Source organism: Elgaria multicarinata, chromosome 3, assembly GCF_023053635.1.
Source record: "Elgaria multicarinata webbii isolate HBS135686 ecotype San Diego chromosome 3, rElgMul1.1.pri, whole genome shotgun sequence".
In the NCBI taxonomy this organism is placed as follows: Eukaryota; Metazoa; Chordata; class Lepidosauria; order Squamata; family Anguidae; genus Elgaria; species Elgaria multicarinata.
In genome coordinates, this window is record NC_086173.1 from 77,388,159 (window position 1) to 77,410,748 (window position 22,590).

Sequence of the window (22,590 nt, forward strand, 5' to 3'; positions counted from 1 at the left end):
TGTTTTTGTTTTGTTTTCATGCGAGATTCTCGGAAGCCAGTTTAAATTGCAGATTAACCGACTGGACTGCCTCCATAAAGAGGGCTATCTCAATAACAGCAACTAATATGTTATACTTATGCGAAGTTTTATATCATTTTGTACTCGGTTCAGGGAGGTCTGGCCCAGCCTTTATTCCAGGCTGGGATGAAAATATAACAGCATGTGCTACGGTTGCTAAGAAACAACATCTCTAGCCCTAGCAAAATGCCCTCCCCACATAACGAATAAGGATTTAGTTTACGTACATATTCACCGACAGGTGTTGCTGTAAATGGGGAAGGGTGACAATGGCCGTAGACTGTCCCATGGATGCAGGTGCAGAGTAATAAGAGGCGCTGACCTGTAAATGAGAAGAAAAGAATTCAGATGAGGGCCATTAGATTCTCCCTTCAGAGGAAATGTGTCTGACATCTAGGCAAAGCAGAATATTATGTTAAATGGATACCTCATTTACCTCATTAGTAGAACTGATTCACTATGCTGTCCATATGGCCAAATATGTAAACGGAACTTTAAAAAACGTAGTCACCAGTGTAGCAATGAACATGTTGGACTGGTTTGCTTGTCAGTCAGTGATGAGGAGGGATGATTATTGGACATCCCTGAGAGACTTAAAATGTGGCATCCCTTAAGATCCCAATCTATCACCCACACTGATCACATATGTACATCCTCTGGGTTGCCACAGTTATTAAGCACAGGACTAAGCATCCTCCATGTTTTGCTATAACTTGCAACTCTTAAGAAATAAGGCAGCAAAGCCTGCTTGTCACTTAATTCCAGAGTTCTTTTGCATTTAACTAAGCATTTTAGTCCCATTTTCAATGGGATTTACGTGTGATGAACGTCCTTTTCACTGCTCTTTTCAATGAATGTGTAGAGGGCACAATGGCAGACCCCCACCTTACTTGTTGCAAACATTTAACATATGAAAGAGCCTCAATATCTGTCACTGAGTTGGAGTGCAAATTTGTTGTCCTTGCAAAGAGGTATATCAGCCTCCCCAACCTTGTCCCACCTAGATGTTCTAGACTACAACCCTCATCAGGCCCAGCCAGTATGAGCAATGGGCAGGGACAATAGGAGGTAGTCCAAAACATCTGGAGGGTACAAGTTTGGAGATGTCTGTTGTAGATTATGGGATATAGTAGTCTCTTCAGTCCAACTAATCCTGACTCTTGGTGATATGAAGAAAATTGAGTGTTGGTTAGGGTGCTGAACTGGGACTCGGGACATCCGGGTTCTAGTCCCCATTCGGCCATGAAGCTCAGTGCATGTCTTTGAGCCAGTCACTGTCTGTCAGCCTAACCTACCTCACAGGGTTGTTGTGAGGATAAAATTAGAGAGGAGGAGGCCCATGTAAGCTGCCTTCGGTTTCTTGCAATAGGAAAAAAGGTGGGATATAAATGTAATCACAACAACAACAACAACAACAGATACTCATGTAACAGGGCCTTTTCTATCACAGCAACCAGATTGTGGAACTACAATTTCTAGATAGGTTGCTGAACATTCCCCATCATTTTGGAGATGTCTCAGATACGCTGGGAATTGCCTTCTCTGGGTCAATGTAAATCTCAATCTATGTGTCTTTGGAGCCCAGTTGTGCCCTGCCAACTTCCTGAAAAATCTGCTATGTTTCCCTAGCTGTTCTTTCTTCGATTATCTTGCACTTTCTTCTGTTGGAGATCACAGTGGCCAACCAGGTGCCTTTGGGAAGCCCCAAAGGTGGACCTGAAGGCATTAACCATTTCCTGCTGTTCTCTCCAGCAACGGGGGTTCTGAAACATTTTGCCTCTGATCCTAGACATTCCACATACCCATCATGACTATTCTCCCTTCATTTGTTTAATCCCCCTTTAAAGCCACCTAAGCTATAAATTTAACAGTGTTGTGCGAAGTACTTTCTGTCCTGCATTACATGTACTATTTATTTTGAATAAAGCAATGTATGAAAGAGGTTTGACACCCTTATTTTAAGCCTGGGAGTAGGGATTTTGATCAAATACTGAGAAGAAAATATATCCTGACCCAGAGAGTGATGGCCATTTTTTTTTTACATTGGAAAATTAAGACGAAAAAAGACATATAATGGAAACTGGAACACATTTCTTCTCTCCAGATGAGTGTTCAACCAGCTGTCATAGAATAGTAGAGTTGGAAGGGGCCTATAAGGCCATCGAGTCCAACCCCCTGCTCAATGCAGGAATTCACTTTAAGGTATCCCTGACAGATGGTTGTCCAGCTGCCTCTTGAATACCTCTAGTGTGGGAGAGCCCATGACCGCCCTAGGTCATTGGTTCCATTGTCGTACTGCTGTAACAGTCAGGAAGTTTTTTCTGATGTCCAGCTGGAATCTGGTTTCCCCTAACTTGAGCCCATTATTCCATGTCCTGCACTCTGGGATGATTGAGAAGAGATCCTGGCCCTCCTCTGTATGACAACCTTTCAAGTATTTGAAGAGTGCTATCATGTCTCCCCTCAATTTTCTCTTCTTCAGGCTAAACATGCCCTGTTCTTTCAGTCTCTCCTCATAGGGCTTTGTTTCCAGACCCCTGATCATCCTCATTGCCCTCTTCTGAACACACTCCAGCTTGTCTGCATCGATTCTTGAAGTCTGGTGCCCAGAACTGGATGCAATATTCAATTTGAGGCCTAACCAGTGCTGAATATAGGAGAACCATTACCTCACGTGACCAAGGGTCTGATGCTACTTCTTGAAAATATGACAAAAGAAGTGCTAAGATCTCAGATGCTTTATGATGTTGATCTAAAAGCTAGGAGTGGCTGAACAAAATGTAAGGTTCCTTTTAAAAATGGTGATTTCTAAGTACCTGCAATATTAGTATAAATAAGAGCTAGAAACATAAATGTTGAAAAGAAAGAAAGAAAGAAAGAAAGAAAGAAAAGGTGCTCTTTGAATCCCAACAGGAAACTCAGAGAAAAGTGCATTTATCTTGTAGGCTACATAAACTCTGCCAACACAACTGCCTTTTCATCCAAAGTAGATGCCTTGTTTATCTTCTTTTCATTCTTTCACCCTGCTATCTTGAAATTAAAGAGTACATTAAAAGAAGGCCCTAACCAATGATAGGTTATTGCAACTGAAGTTGAGGGAAAGCAACTCTGGTTGTCCTCCCTTCCTCCATTTCTGATGGGTTTCAACCCTCCCATTCCAGCCTTATGTCAAGTGTAAATTCTAATGCTTAAGGAAACATTGTGGGACCCAGCAAGCAAGTCCACCATATTTAGCAGCCCACATTTTTCTAGGCTGCAAAACATTTTGTAATCGACAGGGGTTAAGGCAACAAAATTCCCACACATCCATTATATTGCGTTCTTCAGCTTCTAGTGCTTATTCAGCTGTACAGCCGTTAAAAGGAAGAGGCAGCCCTTTCTCACCCCATATTCCTCAATAGCTTCTTACTGAAGATCATCCATTGTGAAATATAGTGGATTCACAGTACGGAAGGAGTTTAGGCACATTGATGGCAAATAAGCAGAAACTGTCTTATGTTGAAATGATTATCAAGATGGCTTTCGAATGCTAGTAACAGAGAACTGCTTTTCATCGGGGAAGAAAATGTCTTAGTATTTCAGGGTGCATCCATGTTATCATTATTGCAGATTATATTGTCACCCATTTTGTGCAAGTTGGCTATGCAGGATCATTGCCTCTTTCTGTGCTTAACGCTGCTGGTCCAAATGTGTGACCATAACTAATGGCAGCCATCACACAAAAGCTGCAATGGCAGCATCAACAAGTCTTATGTTGTAAAAGCCATAGTGCAGAGGTTGAAGAAGCTTACAGTTTCACTCCTTGGCATTTCGAATTACAATTAGCAAGTCTATCTAGCCCAAAATAATACTGGGCTAAATAGGACTAGTGGGATTCAGTGTAAAGCAGTGTGGGGAACCCCAGTTCCGGGTGCCATCTTCAGGTCTCCAGAGTTCCCCCTTTTCTCCCAACCACCAAGCTTCCTGGCTTTTGTGAAGCCCCCTCCCCCATTCTAAAAGGCTGAGATGCCCCTCTAAGACTTAGTGGCTTTCCACACCATGGATTTTCCCCAGGGTCATCCTTGGGTTCTCCCTGTGCTTCTAAATGATGCACAGGGGATCCTGGGAGCAGGCAGGGATGACCCCTCCATTTTCCTGGGACAATCCCAAGGACCATGGGAAGTGTGGGTGCCCATTCTGGTGGGGTTGAGCAGAGGAAGGAGCCAGGCCGGGGGGAGTCCAGGGACATCGGGGGGGGGAGCGGGGTCGGGCTTTTTGTTTTTGTTTATTCACGTTTCACTGGAGCACAATTGCGCTCCCGGCTCCTGCCTCTTTAAAAAAAAAATGGTGGGGATGATGGGTGTGACGTCCCTCTTCCCTTCTGGGACATTGTGCTTCCATTTGGACACCCAGGGATGATCACAGAAGCAGGCAAATCCATGATCCTCCCCCTCCCGTCCTCTACCTCCTTAGGTGTAGAAAGGGCCTTAGTTACTGGCAGTAAGTTCTTTAAGCTTCAATATGCCAGTATTTTTGTACTTTTAGACCTCATCCCCTTTCTCTTCAGCCTGATGCACCTTTGGAAGCACTCCAAAATTGAATTTGGCCCATCATCACACTTTGGTATGACCAGGAGACAGATTTTAGGCTGGTACCATAGAGACAAACATTACTTCCATGGAAAAAGTAAACAACAAGACTCTGATGGGTGGTGCTGCCCTTAAGAAACACGTGGGAGAAATTACTCTTCGCATGAAAATATAAGTGAACCGCATTCTACGCTCTTTAAGGTACCCTTCCATGGCTGCAGAACAGGACCCATCCAAGACATTTGGCTGCCTGAGACAAATGACAAGAAGGCGCCCTCTCCATTTCCATGTACAGAAGTCAACTACACTGCTATTGAGTCTTAATTTAACACCAGTGACATGGCAGCTTCCTCCACCATACCTGAGGTCAGCAGTGTAGCTTAGTAGGAACTGGCACAGCTCTGTCTTCTAACATCTTGCCATCACTCCTTGCTTCCCCCCCCCCAACTGCAGCAACTGCTGCTTGAGGTGAGTTCCTTATTCTGCCTAATGATAGGGCCAGCCCTACTGCAGACATTTCATGAATCCCAAACCCCATCTTGCATTGCTCACATGAACAGATCACTTCCACAGGGGACGGAAGCCCACTCCCACAAGGGACACAATGTGTGAACTTGCCTGCCCTTTTGCTACTTTATTTATTTATTTATTTATTTATTTATTTATTTATATAGCACCAACAATGTACTTGGTGCTGTACAAAACATACAAATAAATCAGCGATACCCTGCCTAGAGGCTTACAATCTAAAATCACATTAAAACATATGAAAAGGGGGGGCAGCCATTAAACTGGTGATTTCTCACAAGGATACCCTCAATGGGACCTATATTTGCATCATGGTTCTTGAGAAACACAGAAGGAGAGAAAAAGAAACTCTAGCCCAACCAGAACGTTCCACTCTTTATTTGCACAGAAGCAGTAGATAGGGGTCATCAAGCCAAGCGGTCATGTCACTCATTTTCTTATCTGTATTTATCCCACTGCTAGCACCATCTGCTAAACTAGCTAGGACTTTTATTGGCTTTTAACAGATAACTGATGTTGCTTGCCTGCCTTGAAAGAAGAATGGTCACTGAACAGTACAGTTAACTTATCAGAGAAGGCACAGGCAGGTTCGGGTCTCTGAGATGAAGCTAAATCAAATATAAATTTCCCAGGAAATACAGCTGAAAAGTCGGTTGTATAAAACCATAAAGGATACCACCAATGTTGCCCTTTAGCAGATAACTAGAGGGCCTCAGCAATTACTCATCTCATGAACTGCAGTTGTTTGTTTTGTGAACTTAAGCTTTAGGAAAGCTTAAGCCATATAAATGTTGAAGAAAAAACTACACCCACTCAAAGCCAGGATTATTACAATGAATTCTGAATAGAGGATGACGTGATTCAGCACATAAAAATGCAATTTACTATTGAAATGTATATCAGGCTTCGTTAAGCAGAACTTGGTCAGTGTGGTACTCGTACCCTTAAGAACCTGATAATGAGAACAAACTTGTCCACCCCTCCTTGATTTAGTTCCCAGCACTATGCTCTCTCTCTCTGTGTAGGGTGGGGAGAGATAATAATAATAAAACATAGTTGCTTGCCTAATGATTGTTCACAGTGCAGATTTGTCCAATCAAATACATTATTTTCTATATATGTCCTTGACAAGGCAAAGTCTGCTTTGAATAATCTTGGTAAAGTTGTAGACAGACAAATGAAGTAGCAAACTGAAGCCCAGAAAGGCTCTTCACACATATATTGAACATGTTGGGGGGTGGGGTGGGGTGGGGGGTGGAGAGACGGATCGTTTCCAAGATTCAAACTGCATGGACAGAGCGGCCTGGTTTGCTCATAACACTTGCCCATGGTTTACTTTATCCAGGATTGGTCTGGGAGACAATCGAGCAAACTGTAGTTCTGTTTATTCAAGCACTGGGTTTCCCTCCACCTTTGCCCACTCCTTCCTGGTATCCACAATGCTTTGCAGGGCTGAAGTACTACTATGTAGAGCAGGTGGCTTTTTTGACAACCACTTCAGTAGCCTGGTGAAACAACCCATGAACATCCCACACAGTTCTGGCTTTGCACATGATGGCAACCCAGAGTTCACAACTAGGGTGACCATATTTTGGAAACCAAAAAGGAGGACGACATGGTCGCCCCCAAGGGGGCGTGTCCAGTACCAAGGGGGCGTGCCCACCCAAACATAGCCTTGGTCACATGTCTGATTTTACAGCACACATTTAAGACAAATCTGTTCTACATAACATCTTAATGTTAAAATCGCTGAAATAAAGAACAAGTGAGAGATTCAATGTACCTGAAATTAACTTCACTCACTCCTACTTTTGTAGGTTTTGCTGTACTTTGAAGCTTTTGCTATACTCTGTGTGTTACATTCTCCCCTTCCCTCAAATATCTTTTCTGACTGTATCTTCACTCATTGCAAGCTGCTGTTGTTGTTAACAGGGTTTGCTACTGGCCCCAGATCTGTTTCAAATTTGGTAAGGCTAAAGCTCTACCTAAAAGCTATCATGGTGCCAACTTTCAGCTCTTTATCTTTAAAAATGACAGTTTAAAAATTAATAATTTTAAAACCTCATTTTTTAAAAAAATTCCTAAAAAATCAATGGATGAATGGGTCTGTTTCAAATTTGGTGTGGCTAAAGCTCTACCTAAATCCTATCATGGTACAAAGTTTCATCTCCTTATCTTTAAAAATGACGATTTTAAAAATAATAATTTTAAAACCTAAATTTTTTAAAAATTCCTAAAAAAAATCAATGGATGAACAGATCTGTTTCAAATTTGGTGTGGCTAAAGCTCTACCTAAATCCTTTCATGGTGCAAAGTTTCATCTCTTTATCTTTAAAATTGACAATTTAAAAAATAATTTTAAAAAATCAATTTTTAAACAATTCCTAAAAAATCAATGGATGAACGGATCTGTTTCAAATTTGGTATGACTAAAGCCCTTCCTAAGATCTACCATTGTGCCAAGTTTCATGTCTTTATCTTAAAAAATGACGGAGTTATAAGCATTTTTGTTAATTCCCGTTAGAGCTGCTCTTTGGGGAAAAAAGAATCCGGATTTCCCCTCCCCCTCCCGGATTTGCCATCAAAAACCTGGACAGATCCGGGCAAATCCGGTCAAATGGTCACCCTTTCACAACCCAACAACAATCCATGGGTTCTCTTTTTGGGTTGTTCATGGTTAGCAAACCATGGTTTGTTAGCACAGCTGCATTCACACATCATGATAACTCATGATTCAACTACCCATACCATGGGTTAGTGTTGTGTGTGAACCAGGCCACTGGCTTCTAGTTGTACACACCTCAGGCTCTCTACAGCTGAATGTGTGAAGATGAAGGATAGAGCTTCCCTGCCACTACAACCTTGCCCCCCTTCATGTTAATGAATGAGTTGCATGTGATGGGGTTACAGATTGCCAGGTTACTCTCCAATTGGATAAATGGGAGGAAAAATAATTTGGTTCTGACAGTTGTCTTTATTTGGCTTAAATCCTTCCTAAAATAGGCTCAAGGCTAAATTACATGTTGCACACAACTGCATGTATTAATTAAAGCCCAAATTCTCTTTACCAGAACCTTCAGTTTTGAGGAGAGATGCGGCAAGGAAAGGGAGATGCTTAACCTTTCTAAGGTGGCTACTTTTCCACTCAAAATTCCCCCAGCTGCTTTTCAGTTAAAAAAAGGAAAGGCCGGGGCTTTGTTATGCTGTATGTAATGAGTCATTTGTCCCTCAGCTGCTAAGGCAGAGGTGTTGAACCTCCATCCTGAAAGCCAGATTCCATTTTGGAGGAACTCTTGGGGGCTGCAGTGTTAGTGCTGGGCAGGGCTGAGGGCAAATGGAGCCGGGCCATAAATACCAAAAATGCCAGCAAGCTCTTCCTGCCAGTAATGAAGCCTTAGGAGAGGCATTTCAACCTTTTAGAATGGGGGGAAAAAACTGCACCAAAGGGAGCATGGTCATCTGGGGGAACCCTTTTTAGACTGTAAGCCTGTGGGCAGGGACTGTCTTAAGAAATATTTTTTGTAAGCTGCCTTGAGAGCCTTTTTGGCTAAAAATGCTAAAACAAACAAACGAACCCTGGAAGGTTGTATTGGGACTCCAGGCAGGCCGGATTTGGCCCCTAGGCCTGAGGTTCTGCACCCTTGAGCTCAGGGGTTTGGGAATGTTTATGAGCATTTTAATGGCTCCTCAAAATTTTAAAAGTTAACATGGCATTGCTATAAAAGGCCTAGGAACAGATGGGGCGACATGCTGTTGAAAAGGCAGCGAAGGCAGTAAGCAGAACAGTCAAAGTACTGTTCAATGGCCAATGATTTGTTTGACACTTCTGCATGAGTAAGAAAGTGGTATGTGAATGGTATTTACGAATAGTGCCTGCATAACAAGCATGGTGTGTAACTATTCTTGTGAAGGGGTGTGTACCAAATGGGGAGCATGCATGTGAGAAGGTGAAGGGGGAGGTACGAAGAACCCCACATTTGGGAGTGGCCTTGTCAATAGTGTACATTTCAGAGGGACAAAATCAACTTCAAAAGTAATAATCATTGACTGGCTAAACTCTGAAGTGCCTGTTTCAACAAGAAGCTCATGGGTCCCTATTAATTCCAGGGAGATATTAGCAATCCTTATGCATAGGGTAGCATAGCTAGCACCAATCAAAAGACAACATCTCATATTAGCATTTTCAGTGCACAAATAAGTCAGTCCCATGATGGAAGCTGTAATGTTGTAAGGACTTATGTAAATATCTGACATAGGATGTTTGTTTGTTAGTTTTAAGTATTATTTAAGGAGACACTTGCAGGCACACTCCCAGGAATAAAGAGTGCAGTGCTTGAAGCAGGCGTGTTTCATAAGGGTTATATCGTTTCTTCTCTGTCATCTCCCTGTTCCTCCCCGTATGCTTTTCCTCCACCCTAAGGCCTTCCCTGCTCCCACAGACCTAATAGTTTCCAGTTCATTGTATGACACACTGCATCACGCCATTGGTAATGCTGTCACACACTTTGCTCTAACCTTAGGTTGACATTACTTCAGCACCAGGTATTGCAGCAGTGAGGGAAAAAGTAGGAGCTACATTGTACCAGGCAAACTGTTAGCAGGACAGGAGGGAGGGGTAAAGATGGATTGCCAGTAGGCATGTGCTCCGCTCCGATTAGAAGCGCAGAAGCAGGAGCGAATTGGCCTGCTCCGCCTTGCCCAGAGGCGGAGTAGAAGCGGACCGTGGACCCCTAGAAGCAAGGCGAAGAGAAACGCCCATTTTCGGAGCGCTCCGGTTTCCGCGTTCCGCTTCTATCGCCATCTTGAAACATTTCGCCCATAGGATTGCATTGTGGAAAAGAAAGGGGGATAACTGTGTTATTTTTGATGCTATCTTTCTGAAAATTCTTGTGCTTAGAGACTCGTGGATGGGTCATTTTGAGACTACTCTCACCTCTCTGCGTGGTGCGGGTTGCGTGCTAGAATTTTTTAAAAAACCGGCGGGAAAAATACCTTTTCCGAAGGGCTGAGGGGCAGAGTCAACTCCCGGTCACGATCACATGATCCCAAAGTTGGAGGAGGGGATAGGCAAATCGGGTAACTTGGGATTCTGGGAACTTCTCTTTCTTAGTCTGAACGGACTTTTCCCAGTGTTTTTTAAAACATTAGCCCCACCAAATGCAGAAACACAACCTGAAATCATATACTAAGCCAATAATAAGAGATAGAAACACAGCACTGCTACCCACCCTAACTTTGGGGAACAACTGAATACATGTGGTGCAAAGGGATGAGCTCCCCTAGGGCATCCCATGTGGACGTGCCCCCACTCCCCCCTGTACTTGGAGGGCCATTAGAGCCTTCTAAAGAGAGTAACCCGGTGGAGCAATGCCTATCATGAGTTGAAGTGACAGTTCCACTTTTCAGAGCTCTCGTGGTGGAGCAATGGCTTTCATGAGTTGAACTGACAGCCTTGCTTCTTAAAAGACTGGTTGACCAGTCAAATTGGCAGCTGCTGCTTCCCCTTCCCCTGGGCACGTCCCCCTATTGCTGGTAAAAGACAGATATAGCCTCTTTTAAAAAGTTCTTCTTGTTGTTTATTGAGCAACACTGCTGCTTTTAATTCCACCCCTCCTTTGTTTATTTATTTATTTATTCCATTTTATATGCATTACTGGCTTATCCTTGGCTCACTTCCTTATGCCCCCAGAAATGTCTGCTGCCTGGCTGCCTGCCTTCCCTCTCTTCTCCCCTGCCCGCCTCGCAGGGATGTTGTGTGTGTCTGGCTTTGACTCAGGGGAGAAGTCCTTCCTGCACTCACTTGGAGTTTTGGAAGTTCCAAAGCCATTTTTCAAGTGTGGAAGAAGATTCATAGGTTTATCTCTACTCCCCAATTCATGGCATGTTGGGATTTCCTTTGAAATGGCCCCATTGAGATGTCTGCACGTTTAAGCCCCACCAAAAATCAGGGGATGATGGGACTGCCTTGAGTCTGGGTGTGCGTGTGTATCCCTGGATAAGCTATCATGGTGGTGAGTTTGAGGTTTTACTTTCTAACGTGCAAATTGACGGAGCTATGGAAAGGGGTGTGAATGGGGTGTTGGATTTTCATAAATTCCCCAAAAATCAGGGGATGATGGGACTTCCTTGAGTCTTGGCGTGCATGTGTATCCCTGGATAAGCTGTCATGGTGGTGTGTTTGAGGTTTCTAACGTGCAAATTGACGGAGCTATGGAAAGGGGTGTGAATGGGGTGCCCGATTTTCATAAATTCCCCAAAAATCAGGGGATGATGGGATTGCCTTGAGTCTTGGCATGCGTGTGTATACCTCCATGAGGTGTCATGGTGCCAAACTTGAGGTTTCTAACTTTCACAGAAAAAAAGTTGTATACTTTTTTAGCTTAATGCAAGCCTATGGGGGGGGGGAAACGGAGCTCCGAGCGGAGCGGAGCGGACATGGGCGGAGCGAAGCGGCCCGATCCGCAAATCGCGGATCTGGAAGTGAAGCGGAGCGGGGGGTCCGTGCACACCACTAATTGCCAGGAAATGTAGCCAGGACACCAGAGTTAATATTTCTCATGCATTCTCTCCCTGGTCTCTCTTTCTCTTGCCAAGGTAGTTGGAGCTTGGCCTTTTGCCTCTCAAAAGATGTGCCTTAATTATCATGCGGCTGCATTTATTCTTTGCTGGCATTTGAAGCTAGTACTTATTATTCAGTCACAAATTCTACTAACCTTACCTACTGCTTGACTGGAGTAACAAAATATAAAACTGTGAAGTTCATTTCATGTTGTTCTTGAACTTAAGAGTGAGGCAAGATTAGGCAGCCGGCACTGCATTTTGTATTCAAGAACATTTACGGGACTTATCTGAACCACCCTGCAAGAGTGGTTTGAGTTATGGGAGAACTCTGCAGAATGTTTCAGACACACATTTGGTCGGATTTATGTCTTCTGTTCTTCCCCACAGTAAGCTTTTACACAAAATGGCAGGATGTTAGTGCAAGGGAAAGGAGAACGTTGCTGGCATCCATCATTCTTTTTTAAAGGGATGACCACTCCAGGGTTTAAATAGGCTAACAACAAAAGCAACCCCACCAAAACTTTAAAATGGGTCAAAAATGGCATGACCAATGATGAGAAGAAGAGTTATATGCTTGGTTTAGCCTAGTATGTTATAGGCCAATAAGTCTCATAACACATGTGCTGCCTTAATTTATAGAGCAGAGCACAATCACAATGGAAGTGCTCATATTTCCCAGCGCCAAAAAATTGTTTGAGTGCTGGAAACATAAAATATACCCAGCACAGAAGTGCAACCTTGAACAAGGATGCCTAGATGTCATTCAGCAGTTGAAGAATTATTATTCCCTAATAACACCATCTAGAAAATTTCAGAGTTGATGGCTGGGAGTCATCTTTCATACCTGATAGTCCAGTATTTTAAAGGTTGCCCAGGATGATGTCTGTTTTCTGTATGGCTCATACTAGACATGCAGAAAGAGACAAGGTGATCAATGGGTGGTCTGTCTGTCTGTCTGTCTGTCTGTCTGCCTCTCCCTCCATTCATCAAAGGCACAATCCTATGCAGGTTTAGACAGAAAAAGTCCTACAACTCCCAGCAAGCCCCATAAGCCAAGGACAAGCATATGTAAAGATAGGCACTCTCCCACCCCCCAATATTCCTAGAAAAGACACGGAAGGAAAATCAGTTCTCAGGGGCATTTGCGGCCTCATTTCACAGCATGAAGGGCAAGCTGGAAGCTCAGCGGTCAACTTGCCTTTAGTGTAATATTAAGCAGGGGTGGGGGGAAGAAAAGAAAAACCACCTGGCAGCCACCTGATCTCATAACAAGAATCCACCACCACACCCTAAGGGAAGTGTGTGCCCTGGCTATTCTTAATTTAATTTAGGGGGTATAATAATTTGATGATTGATGAATGAAGGCTATTAATTGAAGGGAAAATAATTCTGGTGTAGGATCTGGATCACCTGTCTGGGAAATTAATCTGTGGCAAATTAATTGAAGAAAAGCTGGTTTTGGGTGCTCTGGGGGTGTGCAGTAATTGAGGCTTTTTGGGGAGGTGATTTGGATGGGAAATTAAGCGGGTTGTCTTCTCTAAAATTTAAATTCTAGTAATTATTTCAACATTTGCATGCATACATACAAATTAGCCCATGGAAATTCTACACGCATTTATATCGTTGTTTGGTCTCTTTTTTGATGATGCATAAGTGGTCATCATTAGGCATGTGCTCCGCTCCGATTAGAAGCGCAGAAGCAGGAGCGAATTGGCCTGCTCCGCCTTGCCCAGAGGCAGAGTAGAAGCGGACCGCAGACCCCTAGAAGCAAGGCGAAGAGAAGCGCCCATTTTCGGAGCGCTCCGGTTTCCGTGTTCCGCTTCTATTGCCATCTTGAAACATTTCGCCCATAGGATTGCATTGCGGAAAAGAAAGGGGGATAACTGTGTTGTTTTTGAAGCTATCTTTCTAAAAATTCTTGTGCTTAGAGACTCGTGGATGGGGTCATTTTGAGACTACTCTCACCTCTCTGCGTGGTGCGGGTCGCGCGCTAGAATTTTTAAAAAACCTGGCGGGAAAAATACCTTTTCCGAAGGGCTGAGGGGCAGAGTCAACTCCCGGTCATGATCCCATGATCCCAAAGTTGGAGGAGGGGATAGGCAAAACGGGTAACTTGGGATTCTGGGAACTTCTCTTTCTTAGTCTGAACGGACTTTTCCCAGTGTTTTTTAAAACAGTAGCCCCACCAAATGCACAAACACAACCTGTGAAATCATATACTAAGCCAATAATAAGAGATAGAAACACAGCACTGCTACCCACCCTAACTTTGGGGAACAACTGAAAAGATGTGGTGCAAGGGGATGAGCTCCCCTAGGGCATCCCATGTGGACGTGCCCCCACTCTCTCCTGTACTTGGAGGGCCATTAGAGCCTTCCAAAGAGAGTAACCCGGTGGAGCGATGCCTATCATGAGTTGAAGTGACAGTTCCACTTTTCAGAGCTCTCGTGGTGGAGCAATGGCTTTCATGAGTTGAACTGACAGCCTTGCTTCTTAAAAGACTGGTTGACCAGTCAAATTGGCAGCTGCTGCTTCCCCCTCCCCTGGGCACGTCCCCCTATTGCTGGTAAAAGACAGATATAGCCTTTTTTAAAAAGTTCTTCTTGTTGTTTATTCAGCAACACTGCTGCTTTTAATTCCACCCCTCCTTTGTTTATTTATTTATTTATTCCATTTTATATGCATTACTGGCTTATCCTTGGCTCACTTCCTTATGCCCCCAGAAATGTCTGCTGCCTGCCTGCCTGCCTTCCCTCTCTCCTCCCCTGCTGGGATGTTGTGTGTGTCTGGCTTTGACTCAGGGGAGAAGTCCTTCCTGCGCTCACTTAGACTTATTCCATTTTATATGCATTACTGGCTTATCCTTGGCTCACTTCCTTATGCCCCCAGAAATGTCTGCTGACATCCCTGGATAAGCTGTCATGGTGGCGAGTTTGAGGTTTCTAACGTGCAAATTGATGGAGCTATGGAAAGGGGTGTGAATGGGGTGTTGGATTTTCATAAATTCCCCAAAAATCAGGGGATGATGGGATTGCCTTGAGTCTTGGCATGCGTGTGTATACCTCCATGAGGTCTCAGGGTGCCAAACTTGAGGTTTCTAACTTTCACAGAAAAAAAGTTGTATACTTTTTTAGCTTAATGCAATCCTATGGGGGGGGGGAAACGGAGCTCTGATCCGGATCTGGAGCTCCGAGCGGACATGGGCGGAGCGGGGGCGGAGCGAAGCGGCCCGATCCGCAAATCACGGATCTGGAAGTGAAGCGGAGCGGGGGGTCCGTGCACACCCCTAGTCATCATAGATCAGGCACAGTCAATTTCCTGGAGCTTTCAGTTTGATCTCAATCCACTTTGGATCCATGTGCTATAAGACACAGTTCAGCTTCACTGGGGTATCTCAGCTAATAACGGAGAGCACAACTTCTTGCTTGGGGTTTTAGGTCTACAATGAAGATCTAATTCATCTGTAATGGGAGAATTAGCAATATATTTAACAAGTGCGACCTGCAGCACAAAGGTGCGGTGTGTCTCACTTCCTGGAAGGACTGCTCCTGTTCAGGGTTATTATTATTATTATTATTTATTTATATAGCACCATCAACCTGCTAACTAACCATGTCCTCCTTCAGGATACTGTACAGAGGCTCCTAGCACTACCTGTGAGAAGGCATTGGGCAGCAATTCCATCTTTTCTTTCTTAATGGATTTTCTACAGTAAGAGAAAAGACAGAAGCATCTGTGGGAAAACACGAGAGGATTGTGAGTTGAAGACTATGATGTCTGGACCACCCCATAAAATTTCATGAATGAAGCAGGATAATGCAGCCATAAAAACTTCATCTGGAAGTATCCTAAGTTGTAAGGAGCTCAGGACACTTCTCTCTCCGCTCCTCAATTTTCCATTTTTCCCTTTCCAACTGACACTCAAGCTTACTAGACTTCTCAATCATCCTTGGCTTATTTTGTCCCATTTTTTTTTAAAGAAAAGAGAAAGCTTATTTGTACTTTTGCAAGTCTAGGGGTGACCCTGAGTATGCTGACACCTCTCTCTTGTTTCTCAGAGGCCCATTTTGGTTTCACTTCTGTTGTCGCTCACCACCTGAGCTTGCTATTAGACGGAGCAACCACCATCAGCATCATAGGGCTTGATTTAATCATCAAGTATTTAATCAATATTCATGCCAACATACTTCCCTATTATCCTGATTCAGTCAGGATAGCCACATTTGTCGTAGATCCGCCCTAGCAAGAACTGCACTTGCCAACTATCCCAATGTTCAAGATGCATCTTACACCTTTGGTTTCTACTTCCTATTTGAAATGCAGTTGCATCTGGATTGTATTGGCCCCAAAATGGTCCACCATGCCATGCCCTTGGGCTCCCAGCCTCCACCCCTCATCCCGACCATCCATACACAGGAATGCCCCTATTTCCATCTGTGGAATGTTGGGTGGTATGCTTTCAGTTAAGGCCCAGGGCAGTGTAATAACAGTATTTCTCTCTTTGGAGTAATAATATGATTCCTTCGCTGGTTCCTGCTTTCCTTTCAAGTTTTTCCCTCAGATGTACCTTTCATCTTCTGTTAACCCAAATTCCTAAAGCTAACCTTTGTTTCTTTCAGCACATCAGATTAATTTGGCCTCTTTTCTTCTTCCATTTATTCAGAATAATGAAAACAATCAAAATGAGGAGGGGTGGAAAGAAAAAGTCATATTTGAATACTTTCAAAACCAATTGGTTTCAATGCAGTGGTAAGTAGCTGCCAGAGAGAAAACCAAAGGGAGCAAAAGACTTGTGGGCGGTGCTGAAATCAGGAAGTTTCTAGCATTTATAGGAGCATATATATGGCTTCCTCTTCTCAGGTGTGACACCCTGGGGAAGAGAGTACATGTTGACTTATAGGACTTTGAATGCCAGCCTCACCTATTCTGAGCGGGGATTCCCTGCCCCCCTGCTTCTTATTCCCAACCCCACAGAGGGAATATGGTCAATTTGGACATGTCCCACATATTATCCTGGTTGTACTTTTATATTGTATTTTATATCATGTTTTATACTGTTTGTTTTATACTTTGAATGGTTTTAATTTTTGTGAACTGCCCAGAGAGCTTCTGCTATTGGGTGTTATAAAAATGCAATAAATAAAGTTACGCAGGGTAGTATTAAACACAGCATGCAGAATGACTTCAACACTGTCATTCACTCCTTTTGTTCTGAGCCTGTTTCCTACTTAATCCATCTCCCTTTAGCAAAATGTAGGATTTCAGCAGTCCCCTAGAGAATAAATTGAAAGCTCAAAGAGGGTAGCAAGAGCCGTGAATTGTTGCGATACCTTCCTTCCTTCTTTCCCTCCCCACAGCTGTACCTCATTTTATTCTAGCACCATTTATTCAGGGCCAGTGCCAGACTATTTTGCACCCTAGGCAAGGTGAGCTACTTTCACCCCACCCCCACCCCAAAAATGCCAACTTTGATTTTTAAGAACATATGTTTTCTGGAAAAAATAAGAAGCACAAAACTTGAAACTGCTAAATTTATTTTAAAGTGCAAGAAATACGTCATGCCAATTATAGCAAACAAATTGGAAAGGAACATCTATGGGTCTAAAATGCATTATTTAATAGGAATATCACCTCCAAATCATCCCCCACCCAACTCACACACGCACGCACACACACACACACTCAGCATCACTCACTCCAAACAAATACACGCATGAACACATGCATTCACTCAAAGACCCCATGCACCCCATTCACCCATACATTATCTCTCTCTCTCTCTCTCTCTCTTCCGGGCGTGTTCTGGAAGTCCGAATGTGGAGCCGCCCCACCCCCACCCCAGCGTCCCTGGCTTCGCTTCAGCTGGGCGGACGCGGGGCGCCATCTCGTTTGCCCAGGCCCAGCTGAATCCTTGGGCTGGGCCGGCTCACAGCCAACACACGTTAGTGCTGCACTGTACCCGGCTCCCCTCTTAGCTTGGCGCTCTAGGCGGCCGCCTGAGTGGCCTTTATGGTAGCACTGGCCCTGTATTTATTATAATGAAAGGGTGTATGTCCTCAATTGCTAAAGGCTTATTTGTGTATTTGAAAAGAGTCGACAGATAAGTGTAAATACTTAGATGTTTTGCACTCAGATTCAGGTACCCAGTAGGAAATATACACGTATCTCATCAGCTACATATTAAAAAGCATGTATATAAATCATGGAGTTTTTCTTCTAAAGTAGCTGTGAGTGATGCAAGGTATGGCCTGAATGCAAATGATGTGGCAAACTTGCTGAAGTTAAGTAGATCAGGGCCAGATCCATGCCTGAATGGGAGACAGCTAGGGAATCCCATATATGCCATCCCAAGCTTCTAGGAGGAAATGTAAAAAATAAACCAGAAAGGATTTGGCCTCTATTTATGTGCACCTAGATGCTCATTGTATTTATTCAAGCCCTTTTGAGTTCAGTGAGACTTCCCATGAAGTGTGCTTAGGAACCCAAACACCCGTTTTCTATATCTCCGTCAATTTTCACATTAGAAAGTAAAACCTCAAACTCGGCACCATGATTATCCATGCTTGCCGAGCCTCAAGCCAATCCCATCATCCCCTGATTTTTGGGGAATTTATGAGGGGGAATCATTGCGCCAATTTGACTGTCCCTGTCTAGGGACCAGTCTTTAAGAAGCAAACTTTCACTTCAACTCATTACAGGCATTGCTTCTCCACTGGTTTACCTTTGGAGGGCTCTGATGGCCCTCCAAGGACAGGAGTGTGCACTGGGCATGTCCACATGCCCTAGGGGAGCTCATCCCCTTGCACCACATCTATTCAGTTGTTCCCCAAGTTTAGGGTGGGGAGCAGTGCTGTGTTTCCTATCTGTTATTTATTGGCTTAGTATATGATTTCAGGTTGTGTTTGTGCATTTGGTGGGGCTACTGTTTTAAAAAACACTGGGAAAAGTCCGTTCAGACTAAGAAAGAGAAGTTCCCAGAATCCCAAGTTACCCATTTTGCCTATCCCCTCCTCCAACTTTGGGATCATGTGATCATGACCGGGAGTTGACTCTGCCCCTCAGCACTTCGAAAAGGTACCTTTTCACGCTTTTTTAACGCGATTTTTAAAAAAATTCTAGCGCGTGACCCGCACCACGCAGAGCTGAGAGTAGGCTCAAAATGACCCCCAGCCATGACTCTCTAAGCACAAGAAGTTTCAGAAAGATAGCTTAAAAAACAACACAGTTATCCCCTATTCTTTTCTGCAATGCAATCCTATGGGCGAAATTTTTCAAAATGGCGATCGGATCGCACCGCGAAAAGAGAAGCGCTCCGCCTATGGGCGCTTCTCTTCATCGTGCTTCTACAGGTCCCCGGTCCGCTTCTACTCCGCCTCTGGGCAAGGCGGAGCAGGCCAATTCGCTTCTGATTCTCCGCTTCTAATCGGAGCGGAGCACATCCCTAGTGTTAATGCATTGATTTTTTTTATTGTTATTGCCTTTTAAAATGTTTAAAATATTTTAATATTACAGTTGGTTTAATTCTATTTTAACTTTTGTATATGTCTATTATATGTTGAATTGTATATATTTTAGTTTTGTAAAGCCGCCTTGAATTCCAGTATTGGGAAAAGGTAGAATATAAACATCATCATCATCATCATCATCATCATCATCAATAACACTAATATGTTTAATAGAATGTGTAGTTTGGCCATGTGTCTGCTGTAGCAGCAAAGAAGATAAAGTCTGGGGCCATCTGAAAGACTAACAGTGCAATGGTGCACACATTGCCTCAGACCTATGTTCCACTGTGTTTAATGGAGCTTCCTCCGCAGTTAGTGTTCACTGCAGCCTAACTCAATCCTACTTGAGCTTTTGTAGACAAAAAACTGCTTCATAATGATGATACATCAAATGAAACCGCTCTTTGCCTTCAAACATTTGTGCTGCAATAAAGCGATAGTGGCTTCCTTGAGGTTTAATTTGCAGTTGAGCTTCTCCCTTGCTATCTATCTGAATGTGTGGTCACGCTTCATGACGAAGCGGAGAGGCATTTGTAAGGCGAGTAAGCATCTGGCTGATGCAAGTTTTTTATTTGCATTTCAAAGGAGACAAACCCCTTTAGGGCTGCTTTCTAACACGTACTCATCTGAGCTTAAGCCCTACTGAATTCAGTAGAATTTACTTCTGAGTAAACACAGGCAAGATTGGGCTTGTTCCTACTGTGAAAATGTCCCCAGGCTGTGGTCCTATGTCGTTTTACTAGAAAGTAATTCCCACTCAACTGAGTATGCAAGTTTTAAGATCATGCCGCATAAGAGTCATTGCTTCCTTATCGACATGTAAGCAGTAGGCAGGCATCCCGTGGCTCAGGAGTAGATCCAGTATTATTGTGGCCTTCTAAGTCATCATGCATAAAATGATAGCCACGTGTGGCAAATTACAGTAGATGAACTTGGCTCTACCCAGGTGGAATGGAAAGGACTAATTGGTCCTTGCCAGCGAGGTGGGAGAGCATTTGAAAGTCCCTCAGAGACGGTCTGTGGTTTGCAAGTGGGTGTCAAGTGACAATTTCACAGCATATTCATCTGTCTCTTTTGCCTGGTCCAGCTGGGAGAAGAGATGTGACAGCTGGCTAAATTGCGTGGAGAATCCTAATCAGAAAACAAATGGATGTTTTCAAGATACCACCTTTGGGGTTCTTGAGCTAAAGGCAGAGATAATGGAGTCACAGCTGGTGTTAATTAAACAAAAGGACTGCCAAGGCCAAAGATTAAGAAATTATGAGTTGACACCTCCCCCCTACACACACACACTTTTTGAAGCATGAGCTTTAGATTAGAATAATAAGATTTACAGTGCACGGTGGGTTTTTCATTTGGAGTCTTGTCACTTATTCATGCATTTCTCTGCAACTACAAAGACTAGAAAGTTAAACTTCTATTTTGAGGGAAAGCTGAAGTGTTAGCGATTGCATTTTCACAGGGTAACCATGCTAAAAGAATAAGCACTGGCATTGTTAAATATGCCTTTGTCAAACCCCTTCTGGGTGCAATTTATTCCAGGGCCCACTCAACATCCTAGTTGGACTTACCTTTATTTACATGAACAGATTAAGGATTAGGACATGAGCTAGATATTGCTCAATATCCATGCAGCTGCTGACCAGTAACTTGTATCTTTTTGTCTGATCAACTCTGAAATACTGTTCAGTTGTCCTTAACCTAAATAGGGCAAACACGTGGAGAGAAGGAGCACTCCAGCCCCACTCTTCTCCCATGCTCTGGTTCGCCTGGGGAGCCTCCAAATACAGGAGTTCTCCACTTCAGATTGTCACCCTCCATGGGTTGAGGGCAACAAACTTTATAAGGGAGAGAGGTGGGGCTGCTTCACACCTTCTCCTCATGCGTTTGCCCTATTCATGTTGAGAACATCTGAATAGGGCTTGAATGTAACCCATTGGTTTCAAGGGAATGAACTCAAGGCAAGATCCAATAGTGTAATTCCACAAATTCAAATAGTGCTAGTGAAGCGCTCTGAATCGTTCCATTGTGCAACTGGTTGTGGATTACATTTGTGCAAGCAGGTACACAGCTGGTTGCACAACAGATTGTGCAAGCATAGTGGACAACTGGTTGTACAAGGGCAATCTGAAATCAATTGCACAACTGTGTTTGTGCAAGCATAACCAGTTGCATTCTCTTCTCACACATAGTTCAGAACCTAGTTTTCACTCATGCAACGTCATTTACACTAATGGAATGACATGGTTGGATACTGCCCCAAATTACTAGAATGGCTGGTGAAAGATGCAAGTAAGACAAACTTAGATGAACATTAGTTCATGCAGGAGATGTCTAAAGGACAAATTCTCAGTTGAAGAGCTCCATGTTCACTTAGAAGTGGGTACAAAACTCTCTTGTGCGCATGGACTGCCACATTCGTTTCAACTGAAGAAGCTACTCTGAGTGCACAAAGGCATGTATGCAGAGCTGAAAGTTGGGCACCCTGGCGCCACCTCTGAATAGAGGCATTGTAGGGATTCCCTTGAGGGTGGGGGATACCTGACAAAGAATGGGGGACATTGGGATTGGTGTTACATTGCTAGTTATGAATTGCCACAGAAGAGGAAATGCACCACCAAGAGCTCCATTAGATGAGCATTTTATTGCACTCTCATTACTGGGTACTCACGGATTTTCGTGGGTCCCGCTCATGATGTCTTCTGCCTTCCATGCGCCTCCCGCCCCTTCTAGCCTTCTTCGCGCCACAAAAAACCCACGCAACCCAGTAAGTCCGACTTATTTTTAAAGAAGGAAGATGCCACTGTCTCCTGCTGTGTGCAGAAGAAGCAGCGTGATCAAAACCGCCCACTGAATGGGCCATGTGCACGTTGCTTATTTTAAAAGAAGTAATGAGAGACAAACAGACAGGCAGAGAAGCAATAGTAAGGAAACACAATTTTCCTCCATGTGATGACGCTTCAAAAAAGAGGACAAAATTGCATGTGTTAATTTGTATGTATAGATATAAATTTAGAAATCATTATTGTAATTTAAATGGAAAATAGTGTGGAAGGCTGTGACCAGATAATGTTCAGTCTGCTGCACAAGTGCAAACTGTTGATGGGCAACAGTCCTTATTTATGGTTCTTTATTTTCAAATCAGAATTACACAGGGCAACCTTTCAAGTAGAGGATGCCTTCAAATTCAGGACACAGGGCCATAGAAATCACAATCTGTGCTTCAGGTGGAAACGAACACCAGTGAAAAATGGTAGGAGTGAGATTAAGTCATCCTCCCCCCTCCCCGCCTTGTCTGGATTAAGCAACATTAGTTTATAAATAAACACACAGTGTTAACTTGTGTTACCTATTTTTATTCATGTTAA

General features: G+C 43.6%; 1 protein-coding gene across 2 annotated transcripts in view; it reads right to left on the bottom strand.

Moving 5' to 3' along the window:
• SH3RF2 (SH3 domain containing ring finger 2) overlaps positions 1–22,590 on the bottom strand; it is a 98,149-nt gene that overhangs the window by 16,770 nt on the left and 58,789 nt on the right. For both annotated transcript variants that reach the window (XM_063120659.1, XM_063120658.1), the window contains exon 6: positions 288–382. In XM_063120659.1, the coding sequence (XP_062976729.1) occupies positions 288–382 (95 nt within the window). The remainder of the gene's footprint in view (positions 1–287; positions 383–22,590) is intronic.